This window comes from Lagenorhynchus albirostris, chromosome 7, assembly GCF_949774975.1.
Source record: "Lagenorhynchus albirostris chromosome 7, mLagAlb1.1, whole genome shotgun sequence".
Classification (NCBI taxonomy): domain Eukaryota; kingdom Metazoa; phylum Chordata; class Mammalia; order Artiodactyla; family Delphinidae; genus Lagenorhynchus; species Lagenorhynchus albirostris.
Genome location: NC_083101.1, coordinates 7247426 through 7274800, shown reverse-complemented (window position 1 = coordinate 7274800; position 27375 = coordinate 7247426). Strand labels below are relative to the sequence as shown.

Below are 27375 nucleotides of genomic sequence, written 5' to 3'. Positions count from 1 at the left end.
CCAGCTCTCAGAGCATCGAACCGCCTCCCTCGGCCGAGGGCCCAGAGTGGAGTGGAGGTTTGGGGAAGGCGAGATAGCCACCACTGACCTAACGAACATTCCTCCGTTCACGTCTTGGTGTTGGGGGTGCTGGGTGGGCGCTCAGATTCCGCCCCCCCGACCCCTACCACGCACCTCCACTTACAGCTGGCTGAGCTCACCACCGGCTAGAGCCTTCCTTGAAGCTCTGCTCCTGTTTACAGCTCTGTGCCTCCCCCTCCCTTCAGAAGGCCCGCCAGTGGGGCCCACCAGCCTCCAGCCTCTAGCCTCCTTGGGACCTAATCACAGAGTTCTGGGCCCGGCTACAGGCCTTAATCTAAAACTGGCTTGTAGCCCAGAGCTACCACTTGAAGTTTCTGGAACCAGACTGACTTGGGCTAGAGTCCCTGCGTGGCCACTTGCCAGTTATGGAACGTTGCGGAGGTGACTTTCTGATCTCTTCTTCCCTCATCTGCGAGGACGACACGAGAATACACGTGAACGTGCTTGGCTCAGTGCCGGGCCCCTGGGAAGCACTGTCAGCCGGCAATTACTCGAGCTTAAACTATCGTGCAAATTTTACAGTCCCCTCTACCCGATTTTAGGCAAGTCTTTCTTAGGAATAAAACATCTATTATGCAGCTTCCTGGGACTTCCCTGGTGGGTCCAGTGGTTAGGACCCTGCGCTTCCACTGCAGGGGGCCTGGGTTCAACCCCTGGCTGGGGAAGTAAGATCCTGCAAGCTGCACGGCGTGGCCCAAACAAACCCCCACCGCCCCCCCCCCCAAAAAAAAAACGTAATTACGCAGCTGCAGTAGGAGAACAGCACTCCCTCCTGAGCAGCACAGGCAGCGTGGGAGGAAGGGAGGTACTGGCTTTGCCCTAAGAGCTCTCCCTCCCTCTGCCCTAGTGCTTCTGGGAGGGGCCCACAGCAGGCACGTTGCTCTCTTTCTACATCACGCCCTCCCCCTAGAAGGAGGGGTGGTGCAGATGTGAAGTCTCCTCTTCCCTTTCCCACCTGTGAGGCCCGCGACCCGACCGGAGCTCAGGCAACATGCACACGAAGGATGGTTTATTATTTGTCACTGGCTAGAGAGCAAGCAGACAGGCAGAGTAAAAAGATCAGTTAAAAAGTGAGTGTGGAGAGGTGCAGGCTGCAGCCACCATACTTGGCTTGAGCTGTATGAGGGGAAGGGTAGCACCAGGGAGATGCCGCTCCGTGGCCCAGGCTCCCCTCTGCTCCAGCTCATCCAGAGGGGACGACATCCGGTCCTCAGGCCTCCACACACCTGCCTGCCTTTCCCCCTTTGCTGCTTTTGGCAACTAAAAGGCAGGAGCTCCCTCCCCCAGGGTGCACCCCAGGGCTTCCTCAGGCCTTCTGCACTGACCCCCACGGGCCTAGGCGCTGAGTGCAGCTGCTGCAGCCAGGCCCTCCCTCCTTAGCAGGAGCCGGGAGGGCTGGTACGCTCAGAAATGCAGGCAGGGGCGTGGGGGGGGAATCTCCAGAAGCAGGGCTGGGGGAGGGGCCGGGATCATTCAGCTTCTGGGGCCCCTCGCAGCTGGAGGACCAGGGGCGGGATGGGATGGGGTTACTTTCCCCACCCTGAGCAGCTGGGTCACCAACAGACAAGACAAGTGGCAGGGCTGCACCCATCCTCTCCTGCCCAGGCCAGAATGGGCAGGGGCCTGGGAGGGGGCCTGCTTAGCTAAGCAGTTCCAAGTAGGTGACAGGGACCTTGCCCTTCTTGTTGCCTCTCTCGCCAATGAGCCAGTCAGGGTCCATGCCAGGCAGGCTGTAGACAGTGATGAGCTGGGGAGGGCGGAGAAGGAGGGTCACGCCCCGGCCAGGCAGAACTGGCCCCAGCCCTAAGGGGGAACAGACTTGCGGTCTCCCCTGATACATAGGAAACGACACCTCCTGAGCTGCTCACCTCCTCAGCTGCTCTACAGAGCCAGATCAGAGAGGCTGCTTCCTCAGAGCTGGAGCCGTCTCTGCCTACCCGACTGGCCCCAGCTCTACCCGCAGGGCCACTCGGAGGCTGGAAGCCCGCGGTGCAGGGTCTGCAGGCCCCATGCCCCCAGCTCCAGTTTCCCGGCGCCCGTGAGCCGGCCCTCCCCCCGTCCTCGTGGCCCCCAGGCCTACCTCGTCAGCCAGCAGGGCCAGCTCGCTGCTGTCGGCCGCCTCGTAGTCATAGAGGACCCGGGCCTTCCGGGTCCCGCTGGCGGGAGGCGCCACCTCCTCCAGGCGGAGAGCGGCCTCCCCCGGAGGAGCCAGGCTGGCCACAGAGGGCCCCCCAGGCATAGTGGCCGCGGCGGTGGTGGGCGAGGTGCTGCTGAGGGGCGGGGAAGCGGGCTCTGTGGTGCCCACGAAGGTGCCTGGAAATCTGGAGAGGAGAGCGGGGGCACACCTCAGCAGCCGGGAGCCACACACCCCCGGGAGTCCCCTGTGCCCCGCCAAACACCAGCTAGGTCCACGGCCGCGGAGGCGAGGAGACCCCGCTACTTACATGGCTCCCTGGGAGCTGGCGGCATGAAAGGAAGAGGGAAACGGGGAATGTGAGATGCTCCCGCCATCCCCGCCACCCCCCACCCCACACAGTCTCAAGAAACCGCGCCAGAGGTCCCCAAGGCCAGCCACCTCGCTGTCATTGTGAGAGGGTGCCCGGGCCCAGAGAGCAGTGTGATGTCCCACCACAGTTGGCAGCCCTCCACCCCGCCCTGGGTGTCACGGGGCTTTCCGAGCTTGGGGCGGTCGGGGCTGGGAGCCAGGGGACCCCGGTGGGCACCTGCCCAGCTGTTTCTGTAGGTCCAGCATGTGGCGGTAGCACTGGGCATAGTAAGTGGTCTGAGACTCAACGAACTCATGGAGGCAGCGAAGGTGGTTCACCTGCGGGGAAGACGCCCATGGCTGACGGGGGGGATGCGAGGGGCCAAAACATCCCATTCCCCATCCTGTCCTCTGCAGACCCTGGCCCGGCATTCTGATGTCTTCTGCCCAGGCCACTTGCTCCCTGGGGTTGGAGGGAGGTACCCACCCTTTGGGACCTGCTCTGCCGAGGCTGAATCCCATCCTTACAGACTGCGGGCTCAAGCACACCCTGCCCCACCTGCCTTCGAGATCCAGGTTCACTCGCTGCCTCAATATGGACTAGTTTCATGGGGACACAAGGGGCGGCAAGAAGACGGTGGACGACAGGAGGAGGAAACGGGGGCAGGACTCACGTGCGTGCTACTGATTCCCTCCAGCAGGAGCCGGGTCACTTCTGCCTGCCGGTCAAACTCTGTCTGGGCCACTCGGAGCTCCTGCTCAGCCTGGGAAGGGTGGGGCATGAGCGCGAGAACAAGAACCGCCCCCCAGTTTCCCTCCCACCGCCTTCTCCCGCGCCCCTGAAGCCGCCCAGGAGCGGCCTCCTCTTCCCTTCTGTGGCAGCTGTCACTTCCCCCCCGGGGATGCAGACATCGGTGGCAGGAGTGCACTTCCCACCCCTGACGTCAGGCCTGAAGCCCTGACCACTGGAGGAGCCCCGCTTGGACCCCACCCCCTCCTGAGGCCAGTTCCTGGACAAGCAGACAGAGCCTCGGGCGCCCTGCCTTGGCCTTTCATATTCATTTGCCCATCTGACGCCATCACGCATCAGGGACAAATCCAACCAACAGTTGCCTCCGGAGGGCCCACTGTGTGCAACAGGGCAGAGGTGAAGTGACAACCCCTACCGTGGCCCCAGAGAGTGAGGGCAGAGCCCAGAACTAGAAACAGACCTGCCCCTGACGGCAGCAGGTGAGCCTGGACTCCCGTTGCCCACCCCCTGCAGCCTCTTCCCTGAGCCCCGACTTACCTTGTCCACCTCATCATTCCAGAGCTGCGGAGACCACAAGAGGACAGGTCAGCGGGGGAGGGAGGGGGGCACCGGTCAGCAGGGGAGGGGAGGACGGCTGAACCCCAGAGCCCAGGCCCTGCCCCAGCTCCCTGAGACCCCAACCTCTCCCCAACTCCCTCCCCACAGCCCAACGAGGGGCTGAGGCTGGGGTGAGGCCTGGTGTGAAAGGGGGAGCTCCGACATCATAGTCCGTCTAGTCCCACATGCCACATGCGGGGAGGGGGGACAGCCAGCTGGGGAGTCCTACTTGGGTTTCTCCTACAGTGCCAGTCCCCAGGCTCTGACTGGGGTCTCAAGGGAGATTGAGCGTCCCGCACCCCACCCTGACACTTGGCTAAGGCTGGTGGGCTGGGAGGCAGGACTGTGTGACCCTGGACCAGTCACTGAACCTTTCTGTCCTTCGGCAGAGAAAGGCAGCCTCGTGCCCGAGTCACACTGGGGTTCAAAGGCACAAGGAAAAAACAGGGCCGTCTCCACCCTCCTGGATACTCCTCTTTCCACTCGGCCCAGGAAGGGGGGCGGGAAGTGTCATCCAGAGTCTAAAGAAGAAAGACCCCCCTCCCCCCCCCACGGCTTAGGAGACCCATTTCTCCTGCCCGCTGCTACCCTACGATGTGACCTGAAATGCGGAAAGCAAAACAAGGCCAGCCCTTGGACAGATGTGTCCCACCTCAGTGCCGTTTAGCAAATCACAACACGGGAAGCAACCTCCACGTGGACACACGTCGGAGACCCAGCCACAGGGGCCCGGTGGACTACACTGTGGTTCACGCCCCCGAGGACAAATGACTGCACACAGCAACATGCTTATGACAGATGGAGAAGAGCCAGAGGGTCTTTGCAGAAGGTTGTCACCCGTCGGGGGGTGGGGTGGGGGTGGTGGAAGGGACAGAGAGAGAGAGAGAGGCAGAGAAAGACACAGTGGTGGTTTCGACAGGCATGATGGGATAGGTGTGATCTGCCTATTTCCCAAACTAAACAGTAAATACCACAAATCTCAACAGAGCTGTAGGAAAAAAAGACACCAAGACATTCAACGTCCTCCTGATCCAGCCCCGCCCATCCGACCTCCAGAGTCCCCGCCCCCGCCCCGCGCTCACGCTCAGCTTCAGGCCAGCTCGGGACACGCTCTGTTCTCCAACCTCTGGGCCTCGGGCCCAGGCGGCTCCTTCCCCCACCCAGCTGTGCCCTCCCACCCTCCCTGTTCAGTCTCAAGCACTTCCACGACACCTAGCAGATGTGCTATGGAGGCAGCTGGATGGACAGCGCCGTCCCTGTCTCCCATGACCCCGTGGCAGGCCAGGCCCAGACCTCCTCCCTCTCCTCCGGGCCGCACGGCCGCTCCGGGACGGTGAGTGTGGGAGGGGGCGGTGCCTGCTTTGGGGGGGTCGAGGCTGGGCAGACTCTCAGGTGCCCTGGAGGTGGGGCCGCTGCCGCCCCAAGTGCACCGGGCTGTGCCGCGCAGTGGGCCAGGCTCACCTTCAGCGCTGGGCAGGGAGAAGCAAGGCCGGCAACACGGGCACAGGGCACAGGGCAGAGGCGGGTGGACAGGACTTGCCTGACCAGGGGCGCGGCCCCTGCCTGCCCCTCTGGCTCCAGTTCGCTGCACATCAGGCCCAGGCCCGAGTGTGGGAGGGGAGGGGGAGCGGGGCGGGGCAGGGGCGCTTACCGCGGAGGCGCTGGCCGAGAGAATGTAATTACGAGGTCTAGTCTCCTGAAAGTCAGGCACCGTCTGGCGGGGAACAGAGTTCATGGGAGGAGGGGGTCATGCGGGGCCGGGGCCGGGCCGGAAGGCCGCCCTAGACCCTCCCATGGGAGATGCCAGGAGCCCCCGACCCCACGGACAGGAGGGTACAAATACAACACGGAGCCCCCCGCTTCTCCCCAAGCCAACCACCTGCGGAGGAGGCGGGCCGAGGCGAGTCCAGACCAAGGTTAAGTGGGTGGACATGCCTGCCATCAGGGCTCTTACCTGGGGCAAGCCACAGACGGGTCCAGCCCCTGGCCCGGCGGCCACGGACCCTCGTCCCCAGGCCCCGGCCTCACTCAGATGCCCCAACTAGACCCACCGTCCTCCCAACAAAGCCCGCCCCACCCAGCTCTCTCCATCCAGAACCTCCGCACACCACGTCTCTCGCTCCTGCAGCAAGGACCAGGCCCCTCTCCCCACAACGAGGATGGACAGACAGATGCATGGATGGACACAGTGACAGGCTTTCAACATTTGCAAAAAGCTGACTCACAGGCTCCAATGCCTGGCGTCCCCCCGAAGCAGAGGCTACACATGGTAGAGCCTCCAGTGGGGAGACCAGCTGCTTGCAAAACGCCCCGAGGACGTCCCCGGCCGACCCGGCACTGTGGGCCCGAGGCCGAGATGGGCAAACCAGAAGCAGCACAGCACGTGGGATAGGTATACTCACATCTCCCTCACACTGAGCCAAGTTACCCAAAGCAGAACAGAAAGGAACAAAAACAAAAGAGTTAGTGAGTCCACAGCGCAGGCGGGAGCAGGCCCCTGGGGTCACACAACCCTGCCCTCTGGAAGGAGTCCTGACACACGTGCGTGCGTGCGTGCGTGCGTGCGTGCGTGTGTGTGTGTGTGTGTTGAGAGGGGTAGGAAGGACGGGGTGCACTGCTGGGCCGGAGTCCTCTGGGATGCTGTATCTGGGCTGCCAGGGCCCAGCTCGGGACGGGGTGTCCTGCCCAAGCCAAAGACTCTGGGCCAACCAACTGGAGGGGAGGTCGTGCCGTCCCAGTAACTAAGGAAGGGCTCCCCCACCTGGCTGATGTAGGAAGAGCTTGTCCTGGCCAAGTTACTCCAGAGAGGTGGTCCACCCCTGAGTGGCGGGGAGACTGTCCTGTCCAGGTGACTTAGACAGACATAGGTCATCCTGCCCAAGCCAACAAGACTCCAGTGGCTGAGCCCCTGCCTCCAGTTTGGACCCCACATAATTGGATGAGCCGGGACCTTGCCCACGGCTCTCGCCAGACGCACTGCCCAGGCTCCGCGGCCCCAGGTGGCCACACTGAGGGTGGCGAACGCGAGAAGGGCTGGAGGCTGGAACTCTCAGGGGAGCGGGGAGCCCAGGCCGGATGTTTCCATGGCGTGCCCTGGACCTGACCTGGGGATTCCCTCCCCAGGGCGTGAGGTGGCCTTTCGGGCCCTGCACCCCAAGCAGCCTGGCCACCCTCAGGCCCAGCTCTCCCAACCCTGGCCTAGCCCTGGTCAAAGTGTCCCACACTGTGTCCCATCGGCCTGGCTGAACAGGCCTCCGTGAGCCGAGAGTGAAGGGGGAGCGAAGACAGCCCAGGCCCTACCCAGTGCCGTGGGGCTCCCAGAGGGCCCCTCAGACACGCCCCTGGGCAGGCGGGTGGTCCAGCTCCGGGGCGCTCCGCACCACCACAGGGGAGCCTGAGCACAGGGCACCCTGCGACCAGCGCTGGAGCAGCAGGTGGGGGAGTTAGTAGGGGGAGCCATGCCCGGGCAGAGCCGGGAACAGAGCCGAGCACCCAGGGAGGGCAGGGCAGGGGCATGCAAGAAGCCAACTGGCTGTCGGTCTGGGGAGGCTGTGGGCCGACCTGAGCCCAGGTCGGGGCACTGCTGGTCCGCCCACCCCATCAACATCTGCCCTGGGTCCCAGGGCTCTGGGCCGCCAGGGGTCCGTTGCAGGTGGGGCAGAGAGGTGTGACCTGAAGTGGTCAGCCCAGAGCAGCAGTCCCCAGCCAGGCCTCTCCAGGCAGGGACAGGGGAGAGAAGTCATGCCAAACACCAGGTCCCTTCACCCCCTCCTTGGCTCCAACCAGGACCGGTGCGGGGGGGGGGGGGGGGGGCGGCAGGAGGCCGGCACGACACCTACCGTGGCTTTGGCTTCTGCGGCCTTGGCCTTCTTCAGCCGTGCTTTGCAGGCATCCAGGTCCAGACGCCGGTTATGGAGGAGCCGCCTCTCCTTCTGAGGGGGTGGGAACAGGGAACAGTGAGACCTGCGCAGCCCTGGGAGACCCCTGGCCCTGGCAGGACCAGCCCCCAGGACCATCTGGTCAAGACGGGGAAACTGAGGCCTGGACGGGGGGAGTCATCCACTCCAGGCCACTCAGTCCACAAGAGCCATGTCTGGGGAGGTCCCAGGAGTGCTGGGTCCCAGCACGGGAGGAGAGCCTGGGCTCAGCAGCTATGAGGAGGGCTGCCACCATCACCAGGAAGCAAGTGGCCCCAGGCTCCTCACCGAAATCGTCTTCCAGTCCCCTTCCAGGAAGGTGCGCAGGGGTGTAAGGAAGCCGATGGAGGCCGTGTGGATAAAATCCCTCTCTGCGGCTCCCAGGCGCTTTTCTGCTTCTGCCACCTTGATCAGTGTCTTTCCTGAGAAACAAAGTGGAGGGGTGAGGAAGAGGGTCGGGCTCAGGCCGCTCTGACCCCCAGGAAGTAGGGGAGAGCTCAGAGAGAGATGTTCTGAGAGGCAAGAGCAGAACGGCTGGCCTGGGAAGATGTGAAAATCTACATATCCATATACCTATCGACAAATGAACAGTGGGATGCCCGGAGAGCGGAACGCTACACAGCCATTAAAAAGATGTGTGTGGGGGGGGGACTTCCAGAATGACAGAGGAAGGAGCTCAGCAAATCCTCTCCCCAAAAAGCAATAATAAAACTACACACAGGGACTTCCTTGGTGATCCAATGGTTAAGACTCCACGCTTCAACTGCAGGGGGCCCAGGTTCAATCCCTGGTCGGGGAACTAGATCCTGTATGCTGTGCAGTGCAGCCCAAAATAAAATAAAATTTTAAAAAAAGAATATCCTTTTAAAAAAACCACAACTGGACACAGTTCTCAAAAACAACGATTTCTGGACTCTGGAAGTTAACCTAAGGCAAATAACAAATTGAGAAGCATTTATTCCAGAACTTTTGGACCTTGGTAAAAACAATGGAGCCTGTGGCTTTTTGGCCTGGGGGTACTCCCATCTCCTCAAGCTCTGTGGTGCTGTAGCTCTAGCAGGGTGGGGCAAGCCCTGAGGGGGCTGACTTGATTTGGGCTGGAACACAGAAGAACCCATGGGACAGGACCACAAACAATAGTGATCTCAATGGCAAATAATCAGGAACATCACAGCTAACGTGAAGCTGGAATACTGGTTGGAACAAGCAACAGAGCTGCCGGAAATTTAACAGGAGGTCTGGGAAATGAGATAGTCATAGTGGGCCTTGATGAAATCCAGATATCTCTGGTGGTCTGGAAGGCTATGCGTGTGTATAGCACACTTGGGAGAGATGGGAGAGTACCCCAGCCATCAACTCATTCCTGGCTAGTGGGATGCTTTGCACATTCACAAACTAAAAGCTGGGCAGACATGTAAATTGCTTGAACTTTGAGTGTGTTCCCCAGCCCACTCATAGATTCATCAGTAAAGCCTTAATGGTGCAAGATGTTTAAGCACAACCTCTGATTAATCATTGGCTGACCACTAACATATGCTGACCTGGAAGAAACCCCTAGGAAGCTAGGCTTAAAAATAAAAAGGATAATTTAAAAAGAAAAACAAGTAGACATCAGTAGCTGCATACTGCAGAGAACACAGACTCTAAACAGTTAGCTCAGGCAAGTCTCTAAAGAAACAAACAAACAGCAGTAATAACTCAACAAAAATTGTAAGACATGCAAAGAAATAGGAAAGTACGGACAGTGCACAGGGAAAGAAAAGCAATCAACAGACACTATCTCCAAGGAGGCCCAGATATTAGACCTAGCAGACCAAGACTTCTAAGCAGCTATTACAAATAAGTAAAAAAACAAAAACAAAACAAAACCCTGACGGTGGGGAGGGACAAATTAGGGTTATGGGATTAAACTACTATATATGTAATAGATAAGCAACAAGGATATAGGGACTTCCCTGGTGGCGCAGTGCTTAAGAACCCTCCTGACAATTCAGGGGACACAGGTTCAATCCCTGGTCTGGAAAGATCCCACATGCTGTGGAGCAACTAGGCCCATGTGCCACAACTACTGAGCCTGCGCTCTAGAGCCCACGAGCCACAACTACTGAGCCCACATGCCACAACTACTGAAGCCCGTGTTCCTAGAACCCGTGCTCTGCAACAAGAGAAGCAACCTCGATAAGAAGCCGGTGCATTGCAACAAAGAGTAGCCCCTCTCTCCACAACTAGGGAAAGCCCACGTGCAGCAATGAAGACCCAACATAGCCAAAAATAAATAAATGAATAAATTTATTAAAAAATAAAGAATCCACCTGCCAAGGCAGAGGACACAGGTTCGAACCCTGGTCTGGAAAGATCCCATATGCCACAGAACAACTAAGCCCATGCGCTACAACTACTGAGCCTGTGCTCTAGAGCCTGCGAGCCACAACTACTGAGCCTGCATGCCACAACTACTGAAGCCCATGCACCTAGAGCCAGTGCTCTGCAACGAAGAGAAGCCACTGCAATGAGAAGCCCACACACCACAACGAAGAGCAGCCCCCACTCGCTGCAACTAGAGAAAGCCCGTGCACAGCAATGAAGACCCAACACAGCCAAAAATAATTTTTTTAAAAAAAGGATACACTGTATAGCACAGGGAATTATAGCCATTATCTTGTAATAACCTATAATGGAATATAATCTGCAAAAATACTAAATCACTATGCTGTACACCAGAAACATATTATAAATCAACTATACTTTTAATTAAAAAATAAAAAACCTAATAGAAGCAATGTTTAAAGATTTAAGGAAAATATGATCACAATGACTTCTCAAATAAGGAATGTCAATAAAGAGATTAAAACTATAAAAAAGAAATGAAAATTCTAGAGTTGAAAAGTATAACAACTGATAAGAAAAAATCACTAGAAGGGTTCAACAGCAGATTTGAACTGGCTTCTTATCAGAAACAAGGGAGGCCAGATAGTGAGAGGATATATTCAAAGTGATGAAAGGAAAAAACTCTCATCCAAGAATTTTATATACAGCAAAACTGTCTTCCAAAAGTGAACACAAAATAAAGACATTCCCAGATAAACAAAGGCTAAAAGAATTCATTGCTGGCAGACCTACCATAGAAGAAATACTTCAGGTTAAAGTGAAATGACACTAGATGGTAACCTGAATCTACATAAGGAAATACAGAGCAGCAGTAAAGGTAATTATATAAGCACATATAAAAGACAATATAAACTTTTTTCTCTTTTCTTAATTGATTTAAAAGACAACTACATAAAACAATAATTATAAAACTGTGTTGTTGAGATATAATGTGTATGACAATAATAGCACAAAGGAAGAGGGCGAGAAGGGAGTTATACTGGAGCAAAGTGTCGATATTTTACTGGAATTCAGTTAGTATTACTCCAAAGTAGATTGTGTTAAGTTAAAATGCATATTGTAATTTAAATTATAAAACCACTAAGATGGACTTCCCTGGTGGTCCAGTGGGTAAGACTCCACACTCCCAATGCAGGGGATATGGGTTTGATCCTTGGTCAGGGATCTAGATCCTGCATGCATGTCGCAACTAAGAAACCCACATACTGCAACTAAAGATCCTACATGCTGCAGTGAAGATCCTGAATGCTGCAACTAAGACCTGGCACAGCCAAAATAAATATAAATAAATATATTTTATAAAAACCCACTAAGAAAGATTTTTAAAGTAAAAAAAAAAAGCAACAAAGAAATTAGAATATTACACTAGAAAATATCTATTTAACTCAAAAGAAGGCAGTAACAGAGGATCAAACAAAAAACACCTGAGATACAGGGAGACAATAACGAAATGGCAATCCGACCACATCAACAATTACATTAAATGTAAATGAATTAAACACTCCAATCAAAAGGTAAAGACTGTCAGATTGGATTTTTTTAAAAAAGATTCAAATACATGCTCTCTACAAGAGACATACCTTAGATTTAAAGACATAAGTATGGTGAAAATAGAAGGACAGAAAAAGATACATGCCCCTGTTTGCATATAACAATATGAGAATAGGAGTGATCATAAGAGAACAGGAGTGGCCATACTACTATCAGATAAGCAGACTTTAAGACCAAAAAATGTTAACTAGAGACAAAGAGTAGTATTTTACAATGATAGAAGGGCCAATTCATCAGGGAGATATATAATTATAAACATACAGACCTAACAACACAGCTCCAAAATACATGAAGCAAACACTGACAGAATAAAGACAGAAATACTTCAACAGAAATAATTGGAGACTTTAATACTCTCAATAAAGGATGGGGCAATAAGACAAAATCAACAAGGATATAGAAGATAAACAACACTATCAACCAAGATGGCCTGACAACACTACCCTACAACATAAAGTACAATATCTAAGTGAACATGAAACATCCTCCAGTAGATACCACACACTATAGGCCATAAACAAGTCTTAACACATTTAAAAGGATTAAAATTATGCAAAGTATGTTTTCTGACCACAGCGACATTAAATTAGAAATCAATAACAGAAGGAAACTTGGAAAATCCATAAATATCAGGAAATTAACCACCACCCTGCTGGTGGGATGTAAAATCACACAGCCACTTTGGAAAACAGTCTGGCAATTTCTTAAAAGGTTGGTGGTCCAGTGGTTAGGACTCTGCACTTTCACTGCCGAGGGCCAGGGTTCAATCCCCGGTTGTGGAACTAAGATCCTGAAAGCTGCACAGCACAGCCAAAAATAAAATTAAATTTAAAAAAAATGTTAAACATAAATTTACCATATGACTCAGCAATTCCACTCCTAGGTATATACCCAGTAGAAGTGAAGACATACATCCTCACAAAAGTTCATATGCAACTGTTCAAAGCAAAACAACCCAAATGTCTCTCAAATGGTAAGTGGACAAAGAAAATGAGATCAGCCCATACAGTGGAACACTCTTCAACAGTAAGAAGGGATAAAATCCTAAAACACATTATAACATGGATGAACCTCAAAGACAAAGAAGCCACGTGCAAAAAACAACATATCGCTTGATTCCATTTATATGAAATATTCAGAAAAGGCAAATTTATAGAGACAAAACCACATTGGGATTTCCCTGGTGGTCCAGTGGTTAAGAATCCACCTTCCAATGCAGGGGACTTGGGTTCGATCCCTGGTCGGGGAACTAAGATCCCACGTGCCGCGGGGCAACTAAGCCTGTGTGCTGCAACCACTGAGCCCACACACTCTAGAGCCCATGTGCCACAACTAGAGAGCTCACATGCCGCAACTACTGAGCCCACGTGCTCTGGAGCCTGCATGCCACGCAAGTAGAGAGAAGCTTGTGTGCCGCAATGAAAGATCCCGCATGCAGCCAAATAAATAAATAAATTTATAAAAAAAAAGACAAAAACAACAACGAAAAATAACAAAGCCACATTAGTTGTCTGGGGGTGGGCGTGGGACTGACTATAAGTAGACACCAGTTACTTTTTTGCAGGTGATGGAAATGTTCTTTAAATTGGATTGGGGGAGTCACCCAAGTCCAGGAAGCACAGAAAGTCTCATACAGGATAAACCCAAGGAGAAATACACCAAGACACACAGTAGTCAAACTGACAAAAATAAAGACAAAGAGAAATATTAAAAGCAACAAGGGAAAAGCAACAAATAACATACAAGGGAATCCCTGTAAGACTATCAGCTGATTTTTCAGCAGAAACTCTGCAGGCCAGAAAGGAGTGGCACCATATATTTAAAGTGATGAAAAGGAAAAACCTACAAACAAGAATACTCTACCCAGGGCTTCCCTGGTGGCGCAGTGGTTGAGAGTCCACCTGCCGATGCAGGGGACACGGGTTCGTGCCCCGGTCCGGGAAGATCCCATATGCCGTGGAGCGGCTGGGCCCGTGAGCCGTGGCCGCTGAGCCTGCGCGTCCAGAGCCTGTGCTCCTCAACGGGAGAGGCCACAATAGTGAGAGGCCCGCGTACCACAAAAAAAAAAAAAAAAAAGGAATACTCTACCCAGTAAGGCTCTCGTTCAGATTTGATGAAGAAATCAAAAGCTTTACGGACAAGCAAAAGCTAAAATAATTGAACAGCACCAAGCCAGCTTTACAATAAATGCTAAAGGAACTTCCCTAAGCGAAAAAGAAAAGGCCACAACTAGAAACAAGAAAATTATGAAATGGGAAAGCTCACCAGTACAGGTGAACATACAGTAAAGGTAGGAAATCATCCACACACAAACGGGATATCAAGACCAGTAACTGTGAGAGAAGGAGAGCACAAGTGCAGGACATCTGAAATGCATTTGAAATTAAGAGATCAGCAACTTAAAACAATCGTGTAGTTATACAGACTGCTATATCAAAACCTCATGGTAACCGCAAATGAGAAATTTATAACAGATACACACATGAAAAAGAAAAAGAATTCCAAACACAACACTAAAGATAGTCATCAGCGACTTCCCCAGTGGGCCAGTGGTAAAGAATCCACCTTCCAATGCAGGGGACACAGGTTCAATCCCTGGTCGGGGAACTAAGATCCCACGTGCCATGGGCAACTAAGCCCGCACGCCGCAGCTACTGAGCTCACGCACCTCAATGGGAGAGCCTGCGTGCTGCAAACTACACAGCCCACGCACTCTGGAGCCCACACACCACAACTACAGAGCCCACGTGCCACAACTAGAGAGAAGCCCACATGCTGCAACGAAGAGCCCACGTGCCACACTGAAAGATTCTTCGTGCCGCAACTAAGACCCGATGCAACCAAATAAATAAATAAATATTTTAAAAAATGTTTAATCCATCTATCCTAAACCCTTAAAAAATAAAGTCATCAAATCACAAGAAAGGAGGAAAGAAAAGAGGAAAGGAAGAAAAAAGACCTACAAAAACAAATCCAAAACAATTAACAAAATGGCAATAAGGGACTTCCCTGGTGGCACAGTGGTTAAGAATCCGCCTGCCAATGCAGGGGACACAAGTTTGAGCCCTGGTCCAGGAAGATCCCACATGCCACGGAGCAACTAAGCCCGGGCACCACAATTACTGAGCCTGTGCTCTAGAGCCTGCGAGCCACAACTACCGAGACTGAGAGCCACAACGACTGAAGACCGATGCCTAGAGCCCGTGCTCCACAAGAGAAGCCACTGCAACAAGAAGCCTGTGCACCGCAACAAAGAGTAGCCGCCTCTCGCCACAACTAGAGAAAGCCCACACACAGCAATAAAGACCCAACACAGCCAATAAATTAATTAATTAATTAAAATAAATAAATGTATAAAAAAATGGCAATAAGAACATACACATCGATGATTACCTTAAACGTAAACAGATTAAATGCTCCAACCAAAAGACACAAATTGGCTGAATGGATACAAAAACAAGACACAAGACCCATATATATGTTGTCTACAAGAGACCCATTTCATTTTTTTTGGTTGTGCCGTGCAGCATGTGCGATCTTAGTTCCCTGACCAGGGATCGAACCTGAGCCCCCTGCATTGGAAGCACAGAGTCTTAACCACTGGATAGCCAGGGAAGTCCCAGACAAAACAGACTTTAAAATAAAGACTGCTACAAGAGACAAAGAAGGACACTACATAATGATCAAGGGATCAATCCAAAAAGAAGGTATAGCAATTATAAATATATATGCATCCAACACAGAAGCACCTCGATATATAAGGCAAATGTTAACAGATGTAAAAAGAGAAATCGACAGTAAACAATAATATGGGTCTACTTAAACACCCCACTTACATCAATGAACAGTTCATCCAGACAGAAAATCAATAAGGAAACACAGGCCTTAGATGACACATTAGACCAGATGGACTTAATTGTTATTTGTAGAGCTTTCCATCCAAAAGCAGCAGAATACACATTCTTTTCAAGTGTACATGGAATATTCTCCAGGATAGATCACATGCTGGACCACAAAGCAAGTTTTGGTAAATTTAAGAAAACTGAAATCATATCAAGTATCTTTTTTGACCACAATGCTATGAGATTAGCAATCAAGTCCAAGAAAAAAACTGCAAAAAACACAAGCACGTGGAGGGTAAACAATGTGCTACTAAACAACCAATGGCTCACCAAAGAAATCAAAGATGAGCGACTTCCCTGGTGGTCCAGTGATTAAGACTCTGCACTCCCAATGCAGGGGGCCCAGGTTCGATACCTGGTCAGGGAACTAGATCCCGCATGCCGCAAATAAAGGAGCCCGCATGTTGCAACTAAAAGATCCCACATGCCGCAACTAGGACCTAGCGCAGACAAATAAATAAATAAATTAATTAATTAATAAAAAAAGAAATCAAAGATGAAATTAAAAAATACTTAGAGGGAAATGAAAACACTATGCCAAAACCTATGGGACACAGCAAAAGCAGTTCTAAGAGGCAAGTTTATAGTGATACAAGCTTACCTCAGGAAGCAAGAAAAATCTCAAATAAACAACCAAACCTTACACCTAAAGCAACTAGAAAATGAAGAACAAACAAACCTAAAGTTAGTAGGAAAGAAATCATAAAGAACAGAGCATCAATAAATAAATTAGAGACTAAGAAAACAACAGAAAAGATAGATGAAACTAAAAGCTGGTTCTTTGAAAAGATAAACAAAATTGATAAATCTTTAGCCAGGCTCATCAAGGAAAAAAGGGAGAGGACCCAAATCAGTAATATTAGAAATGAAAAGGAAGAAGCTGCAACCAACACCACAGAAGTACAAAGGACTGTAAGAAACTACTTCAAGCAACTATATGCTACTAAAATGGACAACCTAGAAGAAATGTACAAATTCTTAAAAAGGTACCATCTCCCAAGACTGAACCAGGAAGAAAGAGGAAATATGAACAGACCAATTACAAGTACTGAAATACAATTTCTGATTTAAAAACTTCCAACAAACAAAAGTCCAGATGGACCAGATGGCTTCACAGGAAAATTCTACCAAATGTTTAAAGAAGAGTTAACACCTATCCTTCTGAAACTATTCCAAAAATTGCAGAGGCAGGAAACAAACTCATTCTATGAGACCACCATCACCCTGATACCAAATACCGACAAAGATACCACACAAAAAGAAAATTACAGGCCAATATCACTGAAGAACATAGACACAAAAATCCTCAACAAAATACTAGCAAATTGAATCCAATAATACATTAAAAGGATCATACACCATTACCAAGTGGGATTTTTCTTCCTTTTTTTCCAATATTTATTTATTTATATTGGCTGCACCAGGTCTTAGTTGCAGCACGTGGGCTCTCAGTTGCAATGTGTGGGCTCCTTAGTTGTGGTGTGCGGACTTCTTAGTTGCAGCGTGCGGACTCTTAGTTGCGGCATGCATGCAGGATCTAGTTCCTTGACCAGGGATTGAACCTGGGCACCCTGCATTGGGAGCGTCGAGTCCTACCCACTGGACCACCAGGGAAGTCCCTGTAAGGATTTTTCAATGTCCGTAAAACAATCGGTGTGATATACCACATTAACAAATTGAAGAATAAAAACCATATGATCATCTCAATAGATGCAAAAAAAGCTTTTGATAAAATTCAACATCCATTTATGATAAAAACACTCCAGAAAGTGGGCATAGAGGGAACCTACCTCAACATAATAAAGGCCATATATGACAAACCCACAGCTAACATCATACTCAATGGTAACAAACTAAAAGCATTTTCTTTAAGGTCAGGAACAAGACAAAAGATGTCCACTCATGCCACTTTTATTTAACATAGTTTTGGAAGTCCTAGCCACAGCAATCAGAGAAGAAAAAGAAATAAAAGAATCCAAATTGGAAAAGAAGAAGTAAAACTCTCACTGTTTGCAGATGACATGATACTGTACATAGAAAATCCTAAAGATGCCACCAGAAAACTACTAGAGCTAATCAGTGAATTCGATAAAGTTGCAGGATACAAAATTAATAAACAGAAATCTGTTGCATTTCTATACACTAACAATGAAAGACCAGAGACAGAAATTAAAAAGAATAAAAATACCTAGGAATAAAACTACCTAAGGAGACATTTCCTGGTGGCGCAGTGGTTAGGAATCCGCCTGCTAATGCAGGGGACATGGGTTCAAGCTCTGGTCTGGGAAGATCCCACATGCCGCGGAACAACTAAGCCTGTGCATCATAACTGCTGAGCCTGCGCTCTGGAGCCCACGAGCCACAACTACTGAGCCCACGTGCCACAACTAACGCCCGCGTGCCTGGAGCCCGTGCTCCGCAACAAGAGAAGCCATCACAATGAAGAGCAGCCACAACTAGAGGAAGCCTGTGCACAACAGCAAAGACCCAATGCAGCCAAAAAAAAAAAGATAAATAAATAAATTTATTTTTTTTAAAAAAAGCTATCTAAGGAAGCAAAAGAACTGTACTCTGAAAATTATAAGATGCTGATGAAAGAAATGGAAGATGAGGGAATTCCCTGGTGGTCCAGTGGTTAGGAACTAAGATCCCACAAGCCACGCGGCACAGCCAAAAAAAAAAACACCCAAAGATGACACAAACAGATGGAAAGATATACTGTGTTCTTGGATTGGAAGAATCAGTATTCTCAAAATGACTATACTATCCAAGGCAATCTACAGATTCAGTGCAATCCTTATCAAATTACCAATGGCATTTTTCACAGAACTAGAACAAAAAATTTTAAAATTTGTATGGAAACACAAAAGACCCTGAATAGCCAAAGCAATCTTGAGAAAGAAAAATGGAGCTGGAGGAATCAAGTTTCCTGACTTCAGACTATACTACAAAGCTACAGTAATCAAAACAGTATGGTACTGGCACAAAAACAGAAATATAGACCAATGGAACAGGACAGAAAGCCTAGAAATAAACCCATGCACCTACAGTCAATTACTCTACGACAATGGAGGCAAGAATATACAATGGAGAAAAGACAATCTCTTCAATAAGTGGTGCTGAGCAAACTGGACAGCTAAATTAAAAGAATGAAATTAGAAATTCTCTAACACCATGCACAAAAATAAACTCAAAATGGATTAAAGAACTAAATGTAAGACCAGATACTATAAAACTCCTAGAGGGGGACTTCCCTGGTGGCACAGTGGTTAAGAATCTGCCTGCCAATGCAGGAGACACGGGTTCAAGCCCTGGTCTGGGATGATCCCACATGCCGCGGAGCAACTAAGCCCACGTGCCACAGCTACTGAGCCTGTGCTCTAGAGCCCACAAGCTACAACTACTGAGCCTGTGTGCCACAACTACTGAAGCCTGCGCACCTAGAGCCCATGCTCCACAACAAGAGAAGCCACTGCAATGATAAGCCTGTGCACCGGAAGGAAGAGTGGCCCCCGCTCACCACAACTGGAGAAAGCCTGCGCACAACAACGAAGACCCAATGCAGCCAAAAATATATATAAAAAACAAACAAACAAAAACTCCTAGAGGAAAACATAGGCAGGACACTCTTTGACATAAATTGCACCAGTATCTTTTTGGATCCGTCTCTTAGAGTAATGGAAACAAGAACAAAAATAAACAAATGGGAATTAAACTTAAAAGCTTTTGCTTAGCAAAGGAAACCAAACCAAAGGAAACAAAACGAAAAGACAACCTACAAGATGGGAGAAAATATTTGCAAACGATGCAACTGACAAGGGATTAATCTCCAAAATATACAAACAGCTCATACAGCTCAATATCAGAAAAACAAGCAACCCAATCAAAAAATGGGCAAAAGATCTAAATAGACACTTCTCCAAAGAAGACATATAGGTGGCCAAAAGGTACATGAAAAGATGCTCAACATCGCTAATTTTTACAGAAATGCAAATCAAAACTACAGTGAGGTATCTCCTCACACCAGTCAGAATGACTATCATCAAAAAGTCTACATATAATAAATGCTGGAGAGGGTGTGCAGAAAAGGGAGCCCTCCTACACGGTTGGTGGGAATGTAAACTGGTGCAGCCACAATGGAGAACAGTATGGAGGTTCCTTTAAAAAGTAAAAACAGAGCTACCATATGATCCTGCAATCCCACTCCTGGGTATATATCCAGAGGAAACCATAATTGGAAAAGCTATATGCACCCCAATATTCATTGCAGCACTATTCACAATAGACAAGACATTGAGGCAACCTAAATGTCGATCAACAGGTGAATGGATAAAGAAGATCTGGTATATAAATACAATGGAGTATTACTCGGCCATAAAAAAGAATGAAATAATGCCATTTACAGCAACATGGACACAACTAGAGATTATCATACTAAGTGAAGTTAAGCCAGACAGAGAAACACAAATATCATATGATACCACATACATGTGGAATCTTAAAAAATGATACAAATGAACTAATTTACAAGACAGAAACAGACTCAGAGACACAGAAAACAAACTTATGGTTACCAAAGGGGAAAGGGGGGGTGGGAGGAGGGATAAATTAGGAGGTTGGGATTAACATATACACACTACTGTATATAAAATAGATAACCAACAAGACCCACTGTATAGCACTGGGAACTACACTCAATATTTTGTAATAACCTAAAAGTGAAGTATTTGAAAAGGAATATATATTTATGTTGTGTGTGTGTGTGTATAACTGAATCACTGTGCTGTACACTTGAAACTAACACGATATTGTAAATCAACTATACTTCAATTAAAAAATTAATTAAATAAAATTTCAAAAACACAAATTGGATTGGGGGATGTTTGTTCAATTCTGTAAATTCACTAAAAATCATCAAATTACACACTTAAAACAGGTGTACTTTATAGTGTATAAGTTGTACCTAGATAAAACTTAAAAAATAAAGCTTGAGGTGACCCTATAAGTGCTGTGAACAGATCATCTGTAGTGCAATGCCAAGTTTAAAAATCAGGTTGCAGAACAGTACACATAACATGATCCCATTGAAAAGTACACACGAACCAAACCTGGGTAAGGGAGGCTTCAATTTTTTTTGTTCGTTTTTTGGCTGCACTGTGCGGCATGCGGGATCTTAGTTCCCCGACCGGGGATCAAACCTGTGCCCACAGCACTGGGAGCGCAGTCTTAAGCACTGGACCACCAGGGAAGTCCCGGGAGGCTTCTATATTTTACTCTATTTTCACCTCCATTGATTGAGGTGTTTACAAGCAGAATGAATCCAGGTATCATGTGTGCAAATTAAAAAACAGAGAAAGGAAGGAGAGAAGGGAGGGAAGAAGATTCGTGCCAGAGACCGTGACCCCCGACCCTGGCTGTGAGGACTGGCTCACCGTAGGGCGTGGTGGGCCCCAGCTCACTGGCCGCCTCTGCCATGTACTGAGCCAGCAGTTCCCCGTTGGTGACCCTCGAGGGCACCTTCCTGTCCAGCTTCTCATACAGGAACTCCTCCACTCGGGCACCTGCGGGGAGACGGCAGCCAAAGCCACAGGGCTCTTCGGTAGGAGCCCAAGGATGAAAGCCGTGGTGACAGAAACAGATCCAGACCAGGGCCTGCCCACAGGGGCGTCCAGCCTGGGGACTTCCAGAATACTCTCTTGCTGATTCTCAACTGTGTGAGACTGGCACTTGACCCCGCGAAGCCCTCCCTCTAGAGAGGAAGAAGCCACGGCTCAGACACGTGAAATGCCTGCCCGAGGTCACACAGCTGAAGGCAAGTGTCACCCCTTCCTGCCCCAGAGCTTCTCCCTCCTTACACTATGGACTTGCAGGGCATAACACACACGTGGGCAATGCCCTGGCCTGGCCCCAGAAAGCTCTCAGCACACTCACTCAGCTAACCGCAGACATACAGGCAGACAAGTCCCACGACCCCAGGTCAGCCAGCCCCTCTCTTCCCACAGGTTCTCCTGCAGCTGCGTCTGCCTGCACCACGCTGCGTGTGACTCTCGGCAAGTCCTCTTTCATCCCTGAGCCTCGCTGCCTTCCCTCTAGTGACCTGGCTCCCGTTTCTCCTGCCTCTTCTCCCAACTGTGTTTTAGTGTCCAGGCATTTCTTCAACTCCTCTGTGCGACACTTAGCATTTCCACTGTCCCAGAGAGCGCATCCTGGAGCCCAACACTGAGTCTGCTGTTTTCTTTAAGTGGGACCCCCCAAAACAGCAGCCTTAAGCCCCAAGAGTCTAACCCAAATCCCACCTGCCGCCCAGGCCCACCTGCACGGTCTCAGCAGCTGGGGCTCCTGCCCGCTGCTTCCCGCCCCGAGCCCGGGGCCGGCCCGTGTCCACTCACTGGGGTTGGGTTGCAGCAGCACCTCTGTCTGCCTCAGGATTTTCTCCGTCCAGTTCTTGGTGCTGTCTGCCCGGGCCAGAAGGTTCTCGAACTGGGCATCAAGCTCGGTCTTCTCGGCCTGGCCGAATTTCTCCTCTGTGAACTGTGGGGAGAGCACCCAGGGTGGAGGGCTCAGAAAGGGGGACAGAAGGAGCACCCCTGCCCCGCCCATCTACTCCTCCCACCTGGCTGGAACTCAGGCCCCAAGGTCAAGAAACTTGCTCTGCCCCTGACCTGCTCTGTGACCTTGATCAAGGTGCAACCTTGCCCTGGGCCTCAGTTTCTTCCTCTGTGAAATGAGGTGGTTGGACCAGGGTTTGGGGATCATGGCTCCTTTTGGAAATCCAATGAAAGATACAGACTCCCTCTCCCCAAAAAAGCACATCAAAATCAGACATACAGCTTAGGGTGTAAGGAACCCTTGGGAGCCTACCACTAAGGGTCCCCCCAGCCTGACTCTGAAGGAAAGCACTTGGTTACAAGTGCTCAGGGAACAAAAGGGGCACAGAGCAAGGTCTGGGGTTATCAGGATGTTCCAGGGGCAGCTGGGAGCCACGGGAAGGGGATACCAAGGGAGGGAGTCAGAGGAACCCAGGTTCCAGAATCAGAGGGACTTGATTCAAGTCTCAGTCTGATGAGCTGTGTGACCTTGGGCAAGTGGCTTTGCCTCTCTGAGCATCAGTTTCCTAAGCTGAAAATGGTAATAATAAGTAGTAGCATCTCCCTCATAGGTTGTAAGAATGAAATAAAAAAGATGTGGATAAGACATGAAGGCTAGGATCTGGCCGACAGGCAGTGCTCAGTGTAAGAGCTGATGCTGTTAAGAGCTGATGCACAGAGAGATGGCTGGGAAGGAAGGGGAATGCAGAGCCTGGGGAGGATGGCCACACGGCTGGCCTCCGGTTGCCTGGAGTGGTAGATGGGGAACAGCGCCAGCTCATCAGAGCCAACTGCTGGGCACACCCAGGGCCCAGAAAGCTCGGCAGCCCCGCCCCAAGGCCAGGAAAGGACCAGGATGTCACAAGGGTCCCCCTTCAGAGCTGGCAGAAACCATGGGGGCCACCTAAGAAAAACCAGAAACCGGCCCAAGTCCTGGCCTCTCTGATCTCAAAGGCCCCGTCCAGCCAAGGGGAGGTCACAGGCAAACAGCAAAGGGGTGAAGACCTGCAGGAGTAGATCAGCCCTGACAACAACAGACACTGCCCTCAGGCCGGCCAAGTTTCCCATTTCACAGAAGATGCCGCTGAGACTGAGTAAGAGGCAGGCTGCGCTGGAGTCACACAGGCTGGGGGTCTGGAGGCCCTTCGCAGATGACTAGGCAGCGGTGAGGCATCCAGAGGCCAAGGACAGGTCCAGCTGCAAGGGGCAGGAGGCACCTCCGGTGGTCAGGCTGCCCTGTCGGGCTGCTCCAGCTCGGCAGCCATCAATTATGCATGGGGGCTTGGGTTTCCCTCTGCAGAGCTGGGTGGGCCAGGGTTAGAGCCTGCGGCTCCTCACCTGGGAACCAGCTGCTCCTGGCCTCCTCCCGGTCTCCCGATTCCTCTTCTTCGTCACATTCCCCAAGCTGGGGCCTCCCCGAGCCAGGCCCTGAAGAGGCCTCACCTCACCCAGACCCTGCAGGGGTTAGCATTACCCCATTTTGCAGATGAGAAAATCGAGGGTCAGAGGCAAAGTCACCTCTCTGGTCCTCAGTTTCCCCCCGGGGATAACAGGACCTATCTCACAGAATATTTGGAAGGTGCTTAGTTTCGTGGTCAGCACACAGTATAGGCCTGATAAACGTCAGCTGGCGTCATCATCATCATTAATAAAAGGTCTCCCTCAGGTCCCTCCGTGGCCCTCAGGAGCCACCTAGGGACATCCTTACCCTGCTGGCACCAGCCAGTATGATTCAGGCGATTGTGTCACCCTCAGTGTGCACCTGAGCACCTCCCCTTCTTACCAAGGCTAATGGCAGCACTCCCCGCCGTGCCACCTGGCCACCCGTCCCTCACACCACACACCCACCCAGGTTCAAAGTCCCACCGGGCTTTCCCAACATCTTGGGCATCCTTCCCACGTTCACCGCTGCCTGCCTGGCTCGGATGAGAACGAGGCCACAGCCTCCCTGGCTTTTATTATCATTACTCCTACCACTGCTATTAGTAATACTGCAAATACTACCAACAGCATTAGTACTAGCACTTCCACTGCCCACTCCCACCCCCACTGGCATCTTACCCAAACATGCCTTAGGTTTTCCTGTCTCGGTGCCCTTAGCTGGGCTGTCCCCATCACCTGGACCAACTCGGCAAACCCCTCCTGACCTTCAAGGCACAGTTCGGGGACTGAGAAGCCATCCTAGAATCTCCCACGCAAAAGGGATCTGGCCTCCGGATTCTCATCCCAGGGCCAAGGTCCAGTTCCCTACCGGATGGGGATGAGGTGAGGCTCCTAGAAGTGTCCTCAACACATGGAGGGGCTGAGCGCTTACCCAGCATGTCGTGCGTAGGTAGGTGGCACCCACGCAGAGGAGCTGCCCACACATTAATAATAAACCACCCCCATCCCTCCTGGCTGACTCCTACTCCAGGGCAGACTGGCCTCAGGAGGGTCCCCTGAGTGCGCTCTCCTGCCCAGGTGACATTTCAAGCCCTTCTCTCTTCTGGCTGCCACCCTGCCCCATCCCTGCCAACAGGAAGGGCCCCGGCTTCAGAGGCTGCTCCCTGCAAGATGGCAGCAGCAGGGGGTGGGCGTGCAGGGCCAGAGAAAGCCTCTATTTATAAAGCTCCCAGCTCCCTCCTCCACTCTGGAGGCGGGGGCCTGGGCGCTGGCTCCCACTCCAGTATGGGCGAACCAGTGGGCCTGCCCACCCCCAGGAGAAAAGAGGCCACAGGGACCAAGCTTCCCCATACCCCAGGCTCTGCAGGCCTGGCCAGGTCAGGTGCTAGGGCCCCAAAGTAGCAGGAAACTGGCAGATCAGGTTCTTCCCAGATGTGGGAGATAAAGTGGTTGCCATACCGACACTGGGGAGAATTCCCTACCTTCTGAATGGACAGGGGCTGGCCAATGAACTCCAGGCTGCTAGCATCCCCACTAGGGCTGGGGTCCACGGCAGGGCTTCGAACACAGAGCAGCAAACCCTCTCTGGGGCGCAAATCCTCAACGGGACACTGTGCTTTCTAGTAAACATGGGCGTGTGGGCTTCTAAGAGACTGGGGCTGGGCTCCTCCAGAGAACCAACAACCAGGGCAAGGACAAACAACAGAATCTGTTCCCAGAGCGCTGTGACGGGCCAAGCCCCAAGGCAGCAGCCACCCTGGGAGGCAGACTGGTGCGACCCCTGATTGACAGAAGGGAACACGGAGGCTCCGAGACTTGCCTAACGTCACATGCTGCACAGCTGCAATACTAACCACGTTACACCAAGAATGACTTGCCTTTAGTGAGCATGTTCACGGGGAACACCTGGGACACTCACATCCATGCTGGGAGGGAGGGACTGCTAAGGCCATTTTTCAGACTGAAAAACTGTGGCCCAGAGAGGTGAAGCCCCCGTCTTCAAAGTCACTAGAGGGGCCTCCACACCCACAGCTGACTCCCGGTCTTCACTATTACACTCAGCTGCTTCTGTTTTTTCCCTTGTCCCCAAATGGATAGGACTTGTTCTAATCCCAGCATCACCCACTGTACAGCTTCCCAAGGAGGGCACCCAGCCAGCCCCCGGGGGCCTGGGGAAATAAGAGAAACAGGCCTCCCACGGAGCAGAAAGTAAATAACCCCAGCCCTCCTGGCTTCCGGACTATCGAAGCGTGTAAAAGGGACCTGAGGGAATCAGTACCACCAGTCCATTGCACAGGTGCGGAGACTGAGGCTCAGAGAAGGGGTCAGGGCGGGTGCACGAGTCCTTAGGCCTGAAACTCAGGCCTCCAAACGCCTGCCGGGAGTCAGAGTCACCGCTGGGCAAGGGCAAGGAGACAGGAACCGCCTGGGGCCCTCTGCCCTCCTCAGCGGAGCCCCCCACCGGGGGCGGGGCGGGCGCCAGGACAGCGGGACTACCCGGCCGGCGGGTCGAAATGGTGGAGGCTGACACCTCCCCCGCGGCAGCAGGGCCGAGGCAGGCCCGGCTCACTCCCCAGGCCTGGGCCACGCTGAGGGTGCGGCCAGTGTGGCCGGCCGCCCCGGGCTCTTTCTCTCTACTGGGCACCGCAAAAGGAGGAGGGGCTGGGGGGGCGGTTAGGGCGACTCCGCAGCGGGGAAGGAGCGGCGGCCGCGAGGGCCTTCTCCCGCGGCCCCGGGCTCTGCTGCAGGGGTGCCCGCCGGCCGCGCGGGGCCCAGGGTGTACGGCCTCACCTGCACGGCCCGGGTGAAGAAGATGCCCGCGTCCGACGCCAGCTTCTTCATGTTGAAGTCCATGGCGCTCCGCACGGCCGGCCACGTCCGGCCCGTGCGCCGCCCGGCAGCCCCCGGCCCGCCGCCGCCAGCTCGCACCGCGCCCACCTGCTGCCGGTGCTCTGGCCCTTAGCGCGCCCCCCTGGCCCAGCCCCAGCCGCCTCCGTCAAGCTTGCCCGAGCGCGCAGGGAGGGGCACCGGCCGCGGGGGAGGAGCCTCCGGGGGGCGGGGGGGGGCGGGGCGGGGCGGAGGGGGCCCGGCTTGAGGCTGCTCGCGGCTGCCCCCTGCGGCCGCCACCGGGCCGGCCTCTCGCTTCCTCGTCCTATGGCCCCCGCCCGTTTGTGCCTCTTCCCTTGGTCGATTCGCATCCTCCTGGCCTGCTGGGCCCTCTGGCTCCCTATTTCTCGGCGTCTTTTGACCTGGATCTTTCTGTGTCGACCATCACCACCACCTTGACCTCTCTAGCCCCCCCTCCTCTTCTGCCCCAACCTTGGTGACACTAAGGACAATTGAGCCAGGGGATAGGCCAGCTGGGGACTGGTCCTCCACCGCTGGGGAATGGCTGTTTGGCCCCCGGAAACCCTCTGGTTCTCCAAAGTTGGGTGAGGGTGTGTGCAGGAGTTAAGGGGAAGGAAGGAGAAGAGAAAGAGGGGCTTCCGTTCAGCCCAGGTGGAGGAACGTGCTTCCCTCCAGGCCTGGACATGTGCTGACCTTGAACCAGCTTCTCACAGCCCCAAACAGGCAAAAGGATGGCCTGCACATACATTTCCCCCCCTCCCATGGGGCTTGGAAGGGGCTTATTACCTGTGTCCACTGCTCCCCGCTCTCTACGTCTAGACTTCATCTTCTTACCCAGTGGAGAGTTCTGTTCCTGAACTGGTACCCTTTCCTCTCTGGCTCTGTC

The 27375-nt window shown here is 52.0% G+C and overlaps 1 protein-coding gene across 9 annotated transcripts; it reads right to left on the bottom strand.

Moving 5' to 3' along the window:
* Positions 1–1075: 1075 nt before the first annotated feature.
* Positions 1076–26647, bottom strand: SH3GLB2 (SH3 domain containing GRB2 like, endophilin B2). Of its 9 annotated transcripts, XM_060154134.1 has the most exons (13): positions 26433–26644; positions 22062–22203; positions 21105–21233; positions 8120–8253; positions 7754–7846; positions 5566–5628; positions 4286–4435; positions 3855–3878; positions 3241–3330; positions 2805–2905; positions 2526–2540; positions 2162–2402; positions 1076–1828 (listed from the first exon to the last, which is right to left on the bottom strand). In XM_060154134.1, exons 1-13 carry the CDS (start codon positions 26493–26495, stop codon positions 1721–1723), a joined length of 1353 nt encoding a protein of 450 aa, XP_060010117.1. In that variant the 5' UTR covers positions 26496–26644; the 3' UTR covers positions 1076–1720. The 9 variants fall into 9 exon arrangements, with proteins under 9 accessions (XP_060010117.1, XP_060010118.1, XP_060010119.1 ...); XM_060154135.1 differs by lacking the exon at positions 4286–4435 and having other exon boundaries at positions 21105–21266; XM_060154136.1 differs by lacking the exon at positions 4286–4435 and having other exon boundaries at positions 26433–26640.
* Between the last annotated feature and the right edge of the window lie 728 nt (positions 26648–27375).

Coding starts and splice junctions, on each gene's coding strand:
- SH3GLB2 (XM_060154134.1), bottom strand. CDS start 26,495: ATGGACTTCAACATGAAGAAGCTGGCGTCGGACGCGGGCATCTTCTTC. Junction 21,234..22,061: donor GCTGCTGCAACCCAACCCCA/GTGAGTGGACAC, acceptor GTCTCCCCGCAG/GTGCCCGAGTGGAGGAGTTC. Junction 8,254..21,104: donor GGGGCCCACCACGCCCTACG/GTGAGCCAGTCC, acceptor TTTGTTTCTCAG/GAAAGACACTGATCAAGGTG.